Genomic DNA, 12778 nt, shown 5'->3' with positions numbered 1-12778 from the left:
CAGTCAATTTATAAACCAGTATACATAACATGAGTAGCTGCATGTAGGCTTTTTCATTATTAAACAAACTTATTAAAAATTATTAAATGCAGCAAACATACACATTTATCACGCATTTATGAGATCAGGGGAGTTGAAAAAAAGGTGAGTTTTCAAATGTAAAGAGGTACATGAACAAAAAACATCAAAAAAAGTATGAAAACTATAATAAAAAATTGAAAAACAATCCAAAATTTATAAGTGGTTATATGTTGCTCAAATGTCTGTGCCTGATTAGCTAATGACTTTGACGTCATTGGTGAAAAGCCTCCACTTCATTGGCTCATGACTTCTGGAATGTCGGGGAAACCTCTACGCTCAAACACCCAAAAATGTGTGCAATACCAGGAGCGCTGAGTTCGCATACCGGACATGGGTACAACCTTTCTAGGGCGATTATACTAAAAATTTGTAAACCAGGACTGCGTATATTGGGGTATACCTGTAAATAATAAAATCCACTGATTTAGAAACAAGCATGCATGAATACTTACATTCATTTATTAAACATAATGAGTGAAATATAAAAAGCCAAATAGTAGTAGCTAAGCTGACCAATTTTAAATTCAATTTCTATTCTATATATCATTCCAAAAAAAAAAAAAAAAAAAAAAAAATCAGTTGGCAAATTACCCTAACTACTCCCCATGGCTGGGGAGGAAAAAAATACATTTCTCCCCATCCTCTCATTCTCCAGAGGTCAAAGGCAGCTCCATTACACTTCCAAGTATCCACCAAATTGCCCACATATTTGGCTGAGCTTATGAGCCTAAATAGCCTGCAGACGATGGTGGGCAACGATGCAACAAATCCCCGCTCCTCACAGACCATGGCGCCGTGCCCTCTCCGCGACTCCACCTCCCCTGCTGCCTTGCACTCTCTGATAAGTGCTCTGTGTTGGCCTCTGTTCGTGGCGAGTGAGCAAGCGTGTGTGAATGTGCGGTCTGCGCCGGGATCCGGGCTCAGTGCTCTTGCTTTACAGCCGAACATCTGTGCTACTTCCTGCTGTATGACCTATCTGGCCTTAGACACAGTTACTGTTGTGCCCGAATGGACAGGCAGGTCGCCCGCCGCCATCTTCCCTGAAGGATTATTTCAGCGTCAGCCCCTGGGGAGCTGTTTCCAGGACTGAGCACAGATCTGAACAGTCGTTGGTCTGGCTGGTCCCTGCAGGCCAATCCCCACTACGACTACAACCCCCCCTTGCGCCCTGCCATACCCAATGGTGGGACAAAAGGACAAGCTCCACACTGCTGCAGGGCCAAGCCTTCAGGAGCGCCCTTTGTTGGAGATGTTGCCCCTGGGCTCCAGAACACAGCTGCTAACCCCTGGGATTGAGTCTTGAGTGGCACTACCAGAGAAGTACTTGGATCACCCTCAGGGACAAAATCTCTGACAAAGAGCCCACCTCAACTGCTTTTCCGTTGTAGGATCGCTCATCCTCTTGAATCAAGGCCAGCTTGCTTTCACAGTATGATAAAAACTGATACTGGGGTAGCATACCTGTACTGTAGCCCATCTCTCAATGCCAGGCATTCAAAACTCTCAGTGATGCCGACATTTAATAAAATAATAGCCTGCCGTGCTGGGCAGAGTGATCAGAGAGACCCAGCGGGTAAAGGCCTTTCCACGGCAGCCTGTCAGACTGATAGACAGAACCCAGGAGCAAAGCCTTTCTTAGCCCTTGGGCTTTTCACATAGTGTGCTGTACAGCCAGTCTCCCCAATCTCATAACCCTCAATGCTTTCAGCAGTTCTTCTAATGGACACTTTATGTTTGGCCTGCCTCTTCCTTTTCCACTTCTTTGCATCTGTATATGTCGGGGCGAATAAAAGACCTGTTTCATAGTCCAAATTCAGAACGTTGGGTAAATCACATTTTAAGGTTTTTCCCCCTTGCTTGCTCTAAACTAGTAGTCTTACCATCAGGAAATATCAGCTCGAATAATCGTTAAAATGTGAGTAAGGAAGCTTTCGTTCTGTCACGTCTTTTCTGATATGACCTTTTCCATCAGGTGATTCACTAGAAAGCTATTAAGGAGAACTGAATCACTTCAGCTGGTGCCAATAAGCTTTGGATCTCTCACAACTGTCAGAGGACTGTCATAACCTGGAGAGAATTTGGAGCCACTGGAGTTCCCACCAGCAGAAACAGCAAATAAAATCAGTGCAATGATGTCGCTGTACACCATGTACCAGCAAGCGCCAGCGAACACCCCCGTTTCCAGCACACACCAGTGAGAATAGATTTCTGTTTGTCGGTTCAGTATCAGCCGCAGAAGCAGCAAGCTTTGCGTGGTCCACCACACACCACTGGTGTGCTTGGGGTGGCAGTGCTCTAGTAGGCCACAGTAAAGAGCCCATCATCCATGTTTGCAAAGCGATGGATTTCCATGGATTTGAAGTCAGAGTTAACAAATTGCCATCCGCTCAGCACTGAGCTCCACTTCATTTCAGACTGTAATTCAGGCAAGAAGAATCACAATGATTTAAATAGTTTTAAATTTACCATTTGTGCCATGCAACTGCAAGCCAAATTGAAGACAAGCTCTCTTTCAGATCCACCCTTGACAAATTACTTTTTTTGAGCGCCAGTGCACCAGTTTATTTAATTTAGACATAATTTCTTCCATCAGCGAGAGATTTATGTCAGCAATCACTTAGCAGTAAAATTACACCGACAGCACCGAGAGCCAAACACGCCAAAGTCTGACGCACAGCATCCAATCTATCTTGTGTACTCAACAGGTAAGTTAAGCGCGATGCAGGCCAGCAGAGGTTTCCGTCAGCAGGAAATGTGGCCACCTGATGCTGACGTTATGCCTTCCACTATATCATTCAAATGTTCCACATCCCAGGACTTAAAGAAAAAAAGAAAAAAAAAAAACACTTTTTTTTAAACAGGTGAAGAAAAAAAAATCATGAAAATTTCCAGACCGTTAGGTAAGCCACTTTTCAAACAACCTGACTGAGCCAAGCTTGGCTTCAGGGAAGGGTCCACACCTCAACATGTGCAATGTGGTAAAAAAGGTTTCAGCTGGTTCCTTTGTTTCGCCCATATCTGGGACTGCATAAGTATTACAAAGATAGCAGGATGAATGGATAGACAGGTGGATGGATGGATGGATGGGCAAACAGACAGGTGGACAGACACAAACATACTCAAAATGAATAACATGCAATTTTTAGGATTTGTCTGTTCCTGAATTTTAATACACATGGATGGTTATGGTAACAGAATACTATCTATCAAACAATCAATCAGTCAACAAATAAATAAGTAAATAAATAAATAAATAAGTAAATAAATACATACATACATACATACTTAGGATCTGATTTGAGCAGAAGGAAAACGGTAATGTGTTATATTTCTCCATCATGTACTTCAGTAAAAATTTCAGCTAACACGGCATTTTAGTCAGATTTATCAAAAACAATTGCATACTGACTCAACACTAATGAGGATCATATGTTCAGATGTAATTTTATTCGTTGAATCTCTTGAGGCAAACATCACTCTTTTTATTAAGAAATATTGCTAGAGTAGAGGGGAGCTTGCGTTTCAAACTACCATTTCTTGGCTGTTACAACTAAGAATAGAGCCAAGCAAAATAAATCACTGATTCGAATTTCCTTAACTCTGTATTTTTTTTGCCTCCCCCACATAAGCAAATGTTTTATTTGGTTTCTTTTTGACTACTAGATCTGAAGTCCACCTTAATTCACCATAGCTTCAAAAGACTTGTAAAAAACAAATACATCCTGGTATGAAAAATAATGTTTCCCGCTTGGCTTCTCAAATTTCCTCACATTCAGGAATGAAAAGCCCCAAGTACTTGTAAAACTTACCCAGTAAGTAATTTCTATACACCAGCCAAAGTCATTACATTTTACATCATCTGTACCCTAGGCAGTATTAAGTACAGTACGTGTTTTCATAAGCTTGTCATACGTTGTGTTACAAGGTTTGTCTCAAGGCATGTCAACTGGACAGGACACGACTGCCATAGCCGCTGTGTAAGCTGAAAACTGCTGCCATGTGCCATAAAACTTTACATAAAAGCCTTCTATAAAATGAATAAATGTACTTGTTGGATGGGACTTTTTTTCCCTTGATGTCATTCCAAAATTTCCATAGAGTAAGTAACAGTACCAGTGACATTGTGCTTTCTGATAATATTAGAGCCTTACCTGAAAAGCTTCTACAAACATTATCACATCAACATTTTTCTTACAACTTTATAAAGCACTTATGTAGTCTAAGAAACGGTGAATGCTGCATAACGATAAGTATATCAAGAGAGGGTTGTACAGAAATATTTAAAAAAAAAAAAAAATCCCTGAGTGTGCTTTGGAGGAGGTGTGCGCACATTTCAGGAACCTGTGAAGCACAGATTATCAGGCTGTCAGCACCTCAAATCTGCATGTAACCTTGACACATCTGTAGTGTGGCTGGTGTTAAACTCCAAGCCAGTCAAAAATGCAAGATATTCAAGATTTATAGGAAAAGTCATCATTTGTAAGGCATTATGATGCAAAAGTAAGCAGCTATGAATATAAGGAAAATAAATAAATAAACATGCGTTAGTGGTCTCAAATAGACCGACTGCGGTTTGCAAACCCATCAAAGCACAGAGCTTTAAATATGGAAAAGTACAACACGAGGCAGTTTAGGGACAGTCTCAGCACCACAAAGGACCATATTTAAAAAGACTACAGTCAAAAGTGTGTCTTACAGCGGAGCTCATGATATGTAATGAATATGCAGATACAGAAATAGGACCATGAAGAAATATTTGTCCTGTCACTATATAGTGACGAGATGAGATTTATATATATACAGTATATATTTATATACCTAGCCACCACTCAGGTTTCTTTTTATTTTTTTCCCCCCTCAGGTGCGCTGTCCAAGCAGGAAGCTGTAAAACTTTCGGTCGAGTTCAAATAAGGAAAAATAAAATGATAACCACTGTATGTGTTACAATATTTATGAGCGATATGTGACTAAATATTCATGCGGAGTGAGGCACTCGGATCGTATTAGGATTTCCGCGGGATGGTACCCTGGGGCGATGCGACCGCATCTTCGCATCTTCGCATCACTCACTGTGTAGCAGGCGCGTGAGCGCAGGCAACGAGGAGCGCGTCCGTGCGCGCTGGGAGAGTCCCTCATATTACCGTGGTAACGACAGCCTGCCGGACGGGTACGTGAGGATGGGGGTCTTACTGTGCGCCCTTTCCGTAAGTGCCTGCGAGTCACTCGAGCTTGCAGTCGATGGAGTAAGAGATGAAGACGGACGGGGTTAGAAGGAGTCAGAGAGAGGGAGTCGGGGATGGGGACAGGCGGATGGAGTCAAAGATGAATAAAGGGGTGGAGACAGATGGTGTGGAGTCAGTGATGGAGTTACAGATGGGATAAACTTGACTTCCTTCATATGGTCGCCTTGTCCCCACTGCGCATCACAGCACCATCATTTACTTAAGTGTTCGAAGAAGCGCGCCGGGATCGCTGGGTTACTAATACTACAGTGCACATACTGACCAGGGCAGGGGCATTAATAAATACACTTGGAGGGGATGCAATAAATAAATAACTTATTTTTTTAATTTATTTATTTATTTATTAACTTACTTATAAATAGCTTATTTAATAAGCTGTATCGACAGAGTCTTTGATCAGCTTTTCCTCCGTTTTGAAAGACAGCTTTTCAAATTATGCCCATGGCATGAGCTGAAATCACAGAAAGATCCCGAAGCCGCTCTGGGCGGAAAGAGAAACGAACGTCTCAGCATTTACGCAACGCCAACGGATCATGGAGCATAAACACGCATTTCAGTGACTCTTTCACAGTTCGGGGTGAAATGCGAATTAATCATTATCTGACCACCCACGGCGTTACCTTGGAGTATTTATTACTACTAAGTTTCTTCTTCCTTAGTTTTTAGTCTTAATAAAGATAATATTAAAACGGACACTGCATCAAGGCACATTTTTAGGAAATGAGAAGCCCACTCTGGTGTTTGCTGTTAAAGTTGTTGAGATGCAGACAGAGGAGAAGCCCAAGCGGGCGGCGACAGCGGAGCAGATCAGATCGGATCGGCGCGCTCCCGCTCATTCAGTGGTCCTCAGTGCGCGGACTCATCGGTGCGCAGCGCAGCGCAGCGCACAGCGACTCTCCGCCCCACACACACACACACACACACACACACACCAAAGTACTCTGCTGGGTCCTGGCTGCTGGATTTAGGCAGGGATCGACACAGGTGTGAGATGCACTAAGCTGAATCAAAGGGTATGAGGACGCGGTAAAGAAGGGTACCGTGTGGCGCACGCACAGTGTACCCGACGCAGTGTCGCTCACACCAGCCACTTGGCGCATCCAGAGCTGCGTTTCTAAGTGTGGACAAAGCGATCAAAGTGTCCAGCGGCGCCAACAGATGCCCGAAAAGACACAGGTGTGCGTTCACTTGCGTGTGTGTGAGTGTGTGTATGTGAGAGGAGCGCGCAGAGACGCGTGGAGCGGACTGTGTTGGATCCATCCCATGCCTCCTTACCCTGCTCCGGCGCTGCCGTCGCCGTCAGCACTTTGGCCACTGGAAGTAATCCCGAGATGGTGAGCAGCGCGAGAATGAGCTCGGACATGTTGGCCCCTCGCCGCGCGCCTCGCCGTGCCTCGAGTCCGGGTCCAGGTCCGAGTCCGCCGCGCTCGCACCCCGAGCTGTCAAAAGTGGAACTGGTGAGAGGCGCGACAAAGCGCTCTCCTTCGCGTCCGCCTTCCAGTAGGATCTGTAGGTGTGTGTGAGAGTGAGCGTGTGTGTGCGAGAGAGAGTGTGAGGAAAGAGCGATGGAAGAGAGAGAGAGAGAGAGAGAGAGAGAGAGAGAGGTGGAAAGTGGCGGTGATGGAGGATTGGGTGGGGTGGGAGAATTATTAGAAGTCTGTGTGTGTGTGTGTGTGTGTGTGTGTGTGTGTGTGTGTTCGTCCACTTTCCAAAGAACAGGACATCGGATCTCGCATTACAACTGCAGCCTGACATCGCCGGGATGGGGGGTATGATTATTAATCGCTGAACCCCCCCCCCCGACGTCCTCATAAATCAGGTCCATTAACCACCCCGAGTCCCCGGCGGGGGGTCTAAGGTACCCATGTGCACCAACCCAAAAAACGACCTTCCGATTTCTTAGGAAGGCGGTGAGAAGTGCAGGTGATGAGGGACACTGAGCCCCGCAGGCAAACCCCGCTCTTTCACTGTAGGACAGCGCTGTTATGTCAGTAATTACGTGACTGTACCATAGGTTATATCACTTAATATCATGTACAGTGTATCTGTGCACATGAATACATATGTAACATAGTACAACGTGTAACGTCATTTCAAGTAGCGCAGCCTCACACTGACATGAGGCACCACATCATTGGCACCTGGCAACCAGTCTTACATTAACATTTACATTTATTCATTTATCTGACACTTTTCTCCAAGGCGACTTACAATGTTAGTGTACATACAATTATTTACCTATTTATACAGCTGGGCAATTTTACTGGAGCAATTTAGAGTACATACCTTGCTCAAGGGTACTACAGCTGGAGGAGGGGAACGAAGGCTACAGGTTCAATCCCCACCTTCAGCTGTAGTAGCTTTGGCCAAGGTATTTATAACTGGTTATAACTAACTTGACAAACCACAACTAACAACCGCAACACAGGCAACGACTGGCTGTGATTGTTTGACAGGATGTTCCATTGACTCCCCCATTTAAGTCCCTTCTGTCCACCATGAGTTGACCTTTCGACACTGTAGCCGGAGTGAGGAAACGGAGAAGGACAGGGGTCTCTTGTTCGAGAGTTACAGTTCTACAGATTCCCTTCTCCTTGCCCAGTGTCAAATAAAGTTTCAGTTGGATGATGGTATCTGAGTCCACATCCTCTTGTCCTAAATAACCAGTACAGTTGTCACATCCTAGTTATTAAAAATAATGTTTGCACTTTGGTTAAATTAAATTTCAACTAGAATTTACATGTAGATTTACATTTATTAATTTAGCTTATGCTTTTCTGCAAAGCAACTTACAATGTTAAGCTACTTAGAATTATTTACCCATTCATAGAGCTGGGTAATTTTACTGGAGCAATTCATGGTAAGCACCTTGATTAAGGGTAAGACATTCGGTGAAATTTGAAGTGGCAACCTTTGGATGAAATAGCAACAACTCTAACCACTACACTACCAGCTGCCCAATCACTCAGATATGAACATGCTTTCACTTTCTGCTTTAACACTGAGTGTTTACTGTATTTCATGTATGGCCGCACTGCTTTCAACTCAGAGGTTATAATCGATATTCAAAAGACAGTGTACCTGTGTCCAAGCTATTGATCAGGTAGCTCCACTGATCTCTGGATAATTCAACAACCAATGTATAGCATACCTCCAGAATAGGATCGCCTGGGAGAAATATGACCCATGATTCCTTATAAGAAATACCAAGGTAAGCCATTTAAAACAAATTCACAGAGTTGTGGGAGATACTTTAACGAAGGTATTCACTCCGAGTTCATCCAACAGGAATATTCTGCTGTGTAAACATATAATTCATTGTATAGTTGGTTATCTAACATTGTGTAAGTCACCTTAGACAAAGCATCAAAATTCACACTACTACTAGTAGTAGTAGTAATAATAATAATAATAATAATAATAATACACACACACACACACATTTTCAGAACCGCTTGTCCCATACAGGGTCACGGGGAACCGGAGCCTACCCGGTAACACAGGGCGTAAGGCCGGAGGGGGAGGGGACACACCCAGGACGGGACGCCAGTCCGTCGCAAGGCACCCCAAGCGGGACTCGAACCCCAGACCCACCGGAGAGTAGGACTGCGGTCCAACCCACTGCGCCACCGCACCCCCTATATAATAATAATAATAGTGTCAAAATCATTGTGGTACAGTTTGCTTCCTATGTTTAACATGTGGGTTTTTTGGCATAGGGTCCTACATGTAACTTCACATTAATCACAAGAAACAGTTTACAAAACAGGAAATTCACCAAACATTTTTGTGTGTACATTAACCTTGCACGTGTCTTCTTTCCAGGGTCTCCTGCTAACGTATTCACCCACATGAGTGCTTTATTGCTTATTAGAAAGGATGTGGGATATTTCTTTGTGTATTTTCTGAAAGAATTCATATTTATTCAGTACTAGGGTAGCAACTACAAAGTTTTGTGAGACCAAATGATGCATCTTACAGGCAGAGTGGCCTTGGAGAAACCTTTGTGTCTTACAGCTTTTGTGTGCCAACAAGAATGGAGCAGCAAGAACTGTTAGAAGACACTCTTTTAAATAGCTATTGAGATTACTATACGGTATACATTTCCCAGGTCAATGCAAATTAAATAGATGCTTTTTTTAATCCTTGTCCTGGGAAAAATAGCAAATCAGGCAATATTTGCAAGGTAGGACTACATGTTCTGCAGTTTAGCTGAATTCAAGTGCATTCCCACGCAGCGGTTAGAAAGCCGCATGTTTTAATGACCTGGGAGAGAGGGAGGTCTCTGGAAACCTGTCAGCGCTGCTGGCAGCCTAAGGCTAGCTCACAGGAAGCCACTTCATTACCTCTCCTGGCATCTGTTGGGAGGGACCGGCAGAAACTTGCACCGCGGTCACGCCATATCCGTCTTTGAGCTAAGGACAAAGAAATGCAGAGAGGTTGGCGCTGTTAAAGAATGGCTCATCACCCTACATTTCCTACATCAAATTTGAATTGCCCTAAAGAAGTAGATGAAATCAGTTTGCATGACAAAATTCCATGATGGCTCTGGTCAAACCTGGACTAGGCCTCTACTTTTTGAAGGCCTTAAGTGATCGATTTTTTGCAGGAATCAGTTGCCCCTGCGCATCTATATCTCCTGTGCCAGGTGTTCACCTTGGATAGACACAACTAGTCCTCCTGGTTATTCCAGAATGTGGGACATGAAGGTTTTTCATAACTACTGAGTCACTATTTATAGTTAAGTATTACCTTATTTCCCAAGGTCAGCTGTGGGGATGGAAAAAAGCACAAGGTTGCAGGCAAATATGTTCCGACAAAAGATGAATGAGCTGTGAGCCTCCACCAGAATTATGGCGAGGTATAGAAGTATATTCAGGTTTTGAAGCTGACTCGTATCATTGCTCACTATCTTTTCTCAATAGAGCGTCAACATCAAAAATGCAGATTGACTTAGTCTGTATTTAATTAACTAGTATTTAAATAGTTTAACAGAAGCATTTAAATAACTGTTTCAATAGTCCTGAGGCTGGCAGTCATCCATTACTGGTGTTAGACCCTCTAAAGTGCTTCTTTTTGCACTCCTAGGTTACAGTTACAGGGGGGCAGTAGGTAGCAAAGTGGTTAGAGCTCCTCTCTTTGGACTGTTTGAAAACCCCAGGTTTAAATCTCACTTCCAGCTGTAGCTCATCTGAACAAAAATTAATATGGCAGGGGCAGCAGGTAGTGGTTAGCGCTACTGCCTTTGGACCCAAAGGTCACAGGTCCAAATCTCACCTTCAGCTGGAGTACCCTTGAGCAAGGTACTTACCCTAAATTGCTAGAGTAAAATAACTTAGCTGTGTAAATGAGTAAAGAGTTGTAAGTAGCTGAACAATGAAAGTTGCTTTAGCTAAAAAGTGTCAGCTAAAGAAATCAACGCCAGCTACGTAAGCAGGTAAATCATGGTAATTGACTTCCTAGAAAAAGCCCAGTTAAATAAATAAATCTAAACATTTCCATCAGCAAAGACCTAACCCTTATTCTGTTACATTCATTGACTGGATGTGCAGGCCCTACCTGACCGTGCTGCCGCTGGACGTAAACATCTCGTTGCGCATCAGGGTGCTTCACACATTGTCCAGTAAGATGCTGCTGGAAGAATATTGCTGCATCGCACCCTCAGCAGCTAGGCTCTCTTGCAGGAGAGTGACTTGGTTCTGGCACCACTGCCAGCAGTGGGACCGTGCCATATGCCGCAGATGGTCTCCCAGTGAGATGCCTACCGGTGTCTACCATGGTCCTCTGTTACACTTGTACTGGTAAATTGAGTTGTATTGGCCAAATTGCCTTACCCACAGCTGTACCAATATCACTGTAACGCATCAGCGGTCCTCTCTGCATGGCGTCCTCATAAAAGACTTGTGCATCCTCTTGGGTAAATCTATTGGCTCGATCATTACCATTCATTCATTTAGAAGGCACTTTTCTCCAGACAGACTTACAATGTTAACTTATTATCTATAAAGATTTTACCCATTTTAACAGCAGGGTAATTTTTAATGAAACAGTTGAGGTTAAGCAACTTGCTTAAGGGTGCTGCAGCAGGAGGTGAGATTCGAACCCGGATGCTTTCAGCACAAAGGAGGCCGATAGGCCACCAGCTTTCCTAAACATAGTGGCCAAGTCAATGCGAGTAACTTTCCGGATACAAAGGTCAGCAACAATGCATTTCATCGGCACATTTTTGCACCGACTGAGGGTTAAGGGCCCAAGCTTTAATGATATTTTGCTATTCATAGCGAAAAGAAATGAATGAGGACATCAAAGGGGTACTGGGGTCTCTTGAGTTTTTCACAGAGCATGGAGCCCTGGTTCACATGCTGTGGCGTCATAGATCATCGCTCATCAACCCGCAATATTTCTCATGTGTGAAAAAAACATTTGTGTTGTTCAAGTATTTTGCGTGCTGCCTTTCTGAGCACAGGCCTAGATGTCAGCCACGTGTGTCATCAGGAAATAAAAATCAGATTTAAATTGTACTTTCTTCTCTGCAGATTGTCCACGAGGTGTCCGGGAGGGAAAGGGGGGGCAAGGCATGGAGAGACAGAAACAACCGTTTGTCCCCTCAAGCCGCTCGCACCGTGCCTTAAGTGACCCTGTGAGGATAAACCAGGATCAAAATGATGTAAAGCTACACACTCCACACAAAGTGGCTCCAATACATTTTCTACAATCTGTGGAACTCGCTTACTGGTTTGAGGTAAATTGTACCACATCACCTGAGCAACAGGATAAAACAGACTGCAACTAGCAACCAACAAACAAACAAACAAACACAGGCAGTATGATAATATTCTTTGCTTTCAAAAGAAGCTGAGCAAATGCAACTGTAATTAATTTAAAAAGCTTGTTTGCTCACGGTTTCGGGCATGATAATTGCTTTTTCCTTGCAAATATTGACATGAAAATGGTTGAACGCAATTAATTTTTAAGACCAAAAAAAAAAAAAAGGTGCGGAGCCCACAGTGGTGTCATCAGTCACATTGAAACGGGAGTCGCCTTTGCACACCGAGGCAATTCAAAGTTAATTACTCTGGCATTTTAACTCGGCAATGAAAGGGCTGAGCAATCAGCCGCCTGGTTAGCGCACTCCAGAGCAGTTTTGACAAGGAACTTTTGTTTATTAAGTATGTATTTGTTTGTTCTTAATTATGGTGGACGCCTATCTACTGTATATGCAAAATAATGACAGCTGCAAGTCGTAGCTTTGACCTCGGCTGCTTGTTCCCCTTGTCAGTGTTCATACCACATTACAGTCATGTATACACAGAATATACAACATGTAAAGGTAAAGTGTATCTTTTCATGCACATTTTCAGCTTTCTGTGGCGCCTCAATGTAGGGAACGAGAAGAAACCAGAAGCGTAATCGCTCAGCGCAAAATTAACAGCACATCTCCAGCATGCGAGAGT

The 12778-nt window shown here is 43.6% G+C and overlaps 1 protein-coding gene across 5 annotated transcripts in view; it reads right to left on the bottom strand.

Annotated features, from left to right (window-relative positions):
- The window catches only part of LOC108924287 (low-density lipoprotein receptor-related protein 1B-like), a 368874-nt gene extending 362056 nt beyond the window's left edge, over positions 1–6818 (bottom strand). For all 5 annotated transcript variants that reach the window (XM_018735562.2, XM_029247286.1, XM_029247287.1 and 2 more), the window contains exon 1: positions 6600–6818. In XM_018735562.2, coding sequence (XP_018591078.2) covers positions 6600–6687 — 88 coding nt within the window. In that variant the 5' untranslated portion in view covers positions 6688–6818. The remainder of the gene's footprint in view (positions 1–6599) is intronic.
- Between the last annotated feature and the right edge of the window lie 5960 nt (positions 6819–12778).

This window comes from Scleropages formosus, chromosome 21 (genome assembly GCF_900964775.1).
Source record: "Scleropages formosus chromosome 21, fSclFor1.1, whole genome shotgun sequence".
Classification (NCBI taxonomy): Eukaryota; Metazoa; Chordata; class Actinopteri; order Osteoglossiformes; family Osteoglossidae; genus Scleropages; species Scleropages formosus.
Note: the sequence above shows the minus strand (reverse complement) of the source record. Positions and strands in the feature narration are given on the sequence as shown.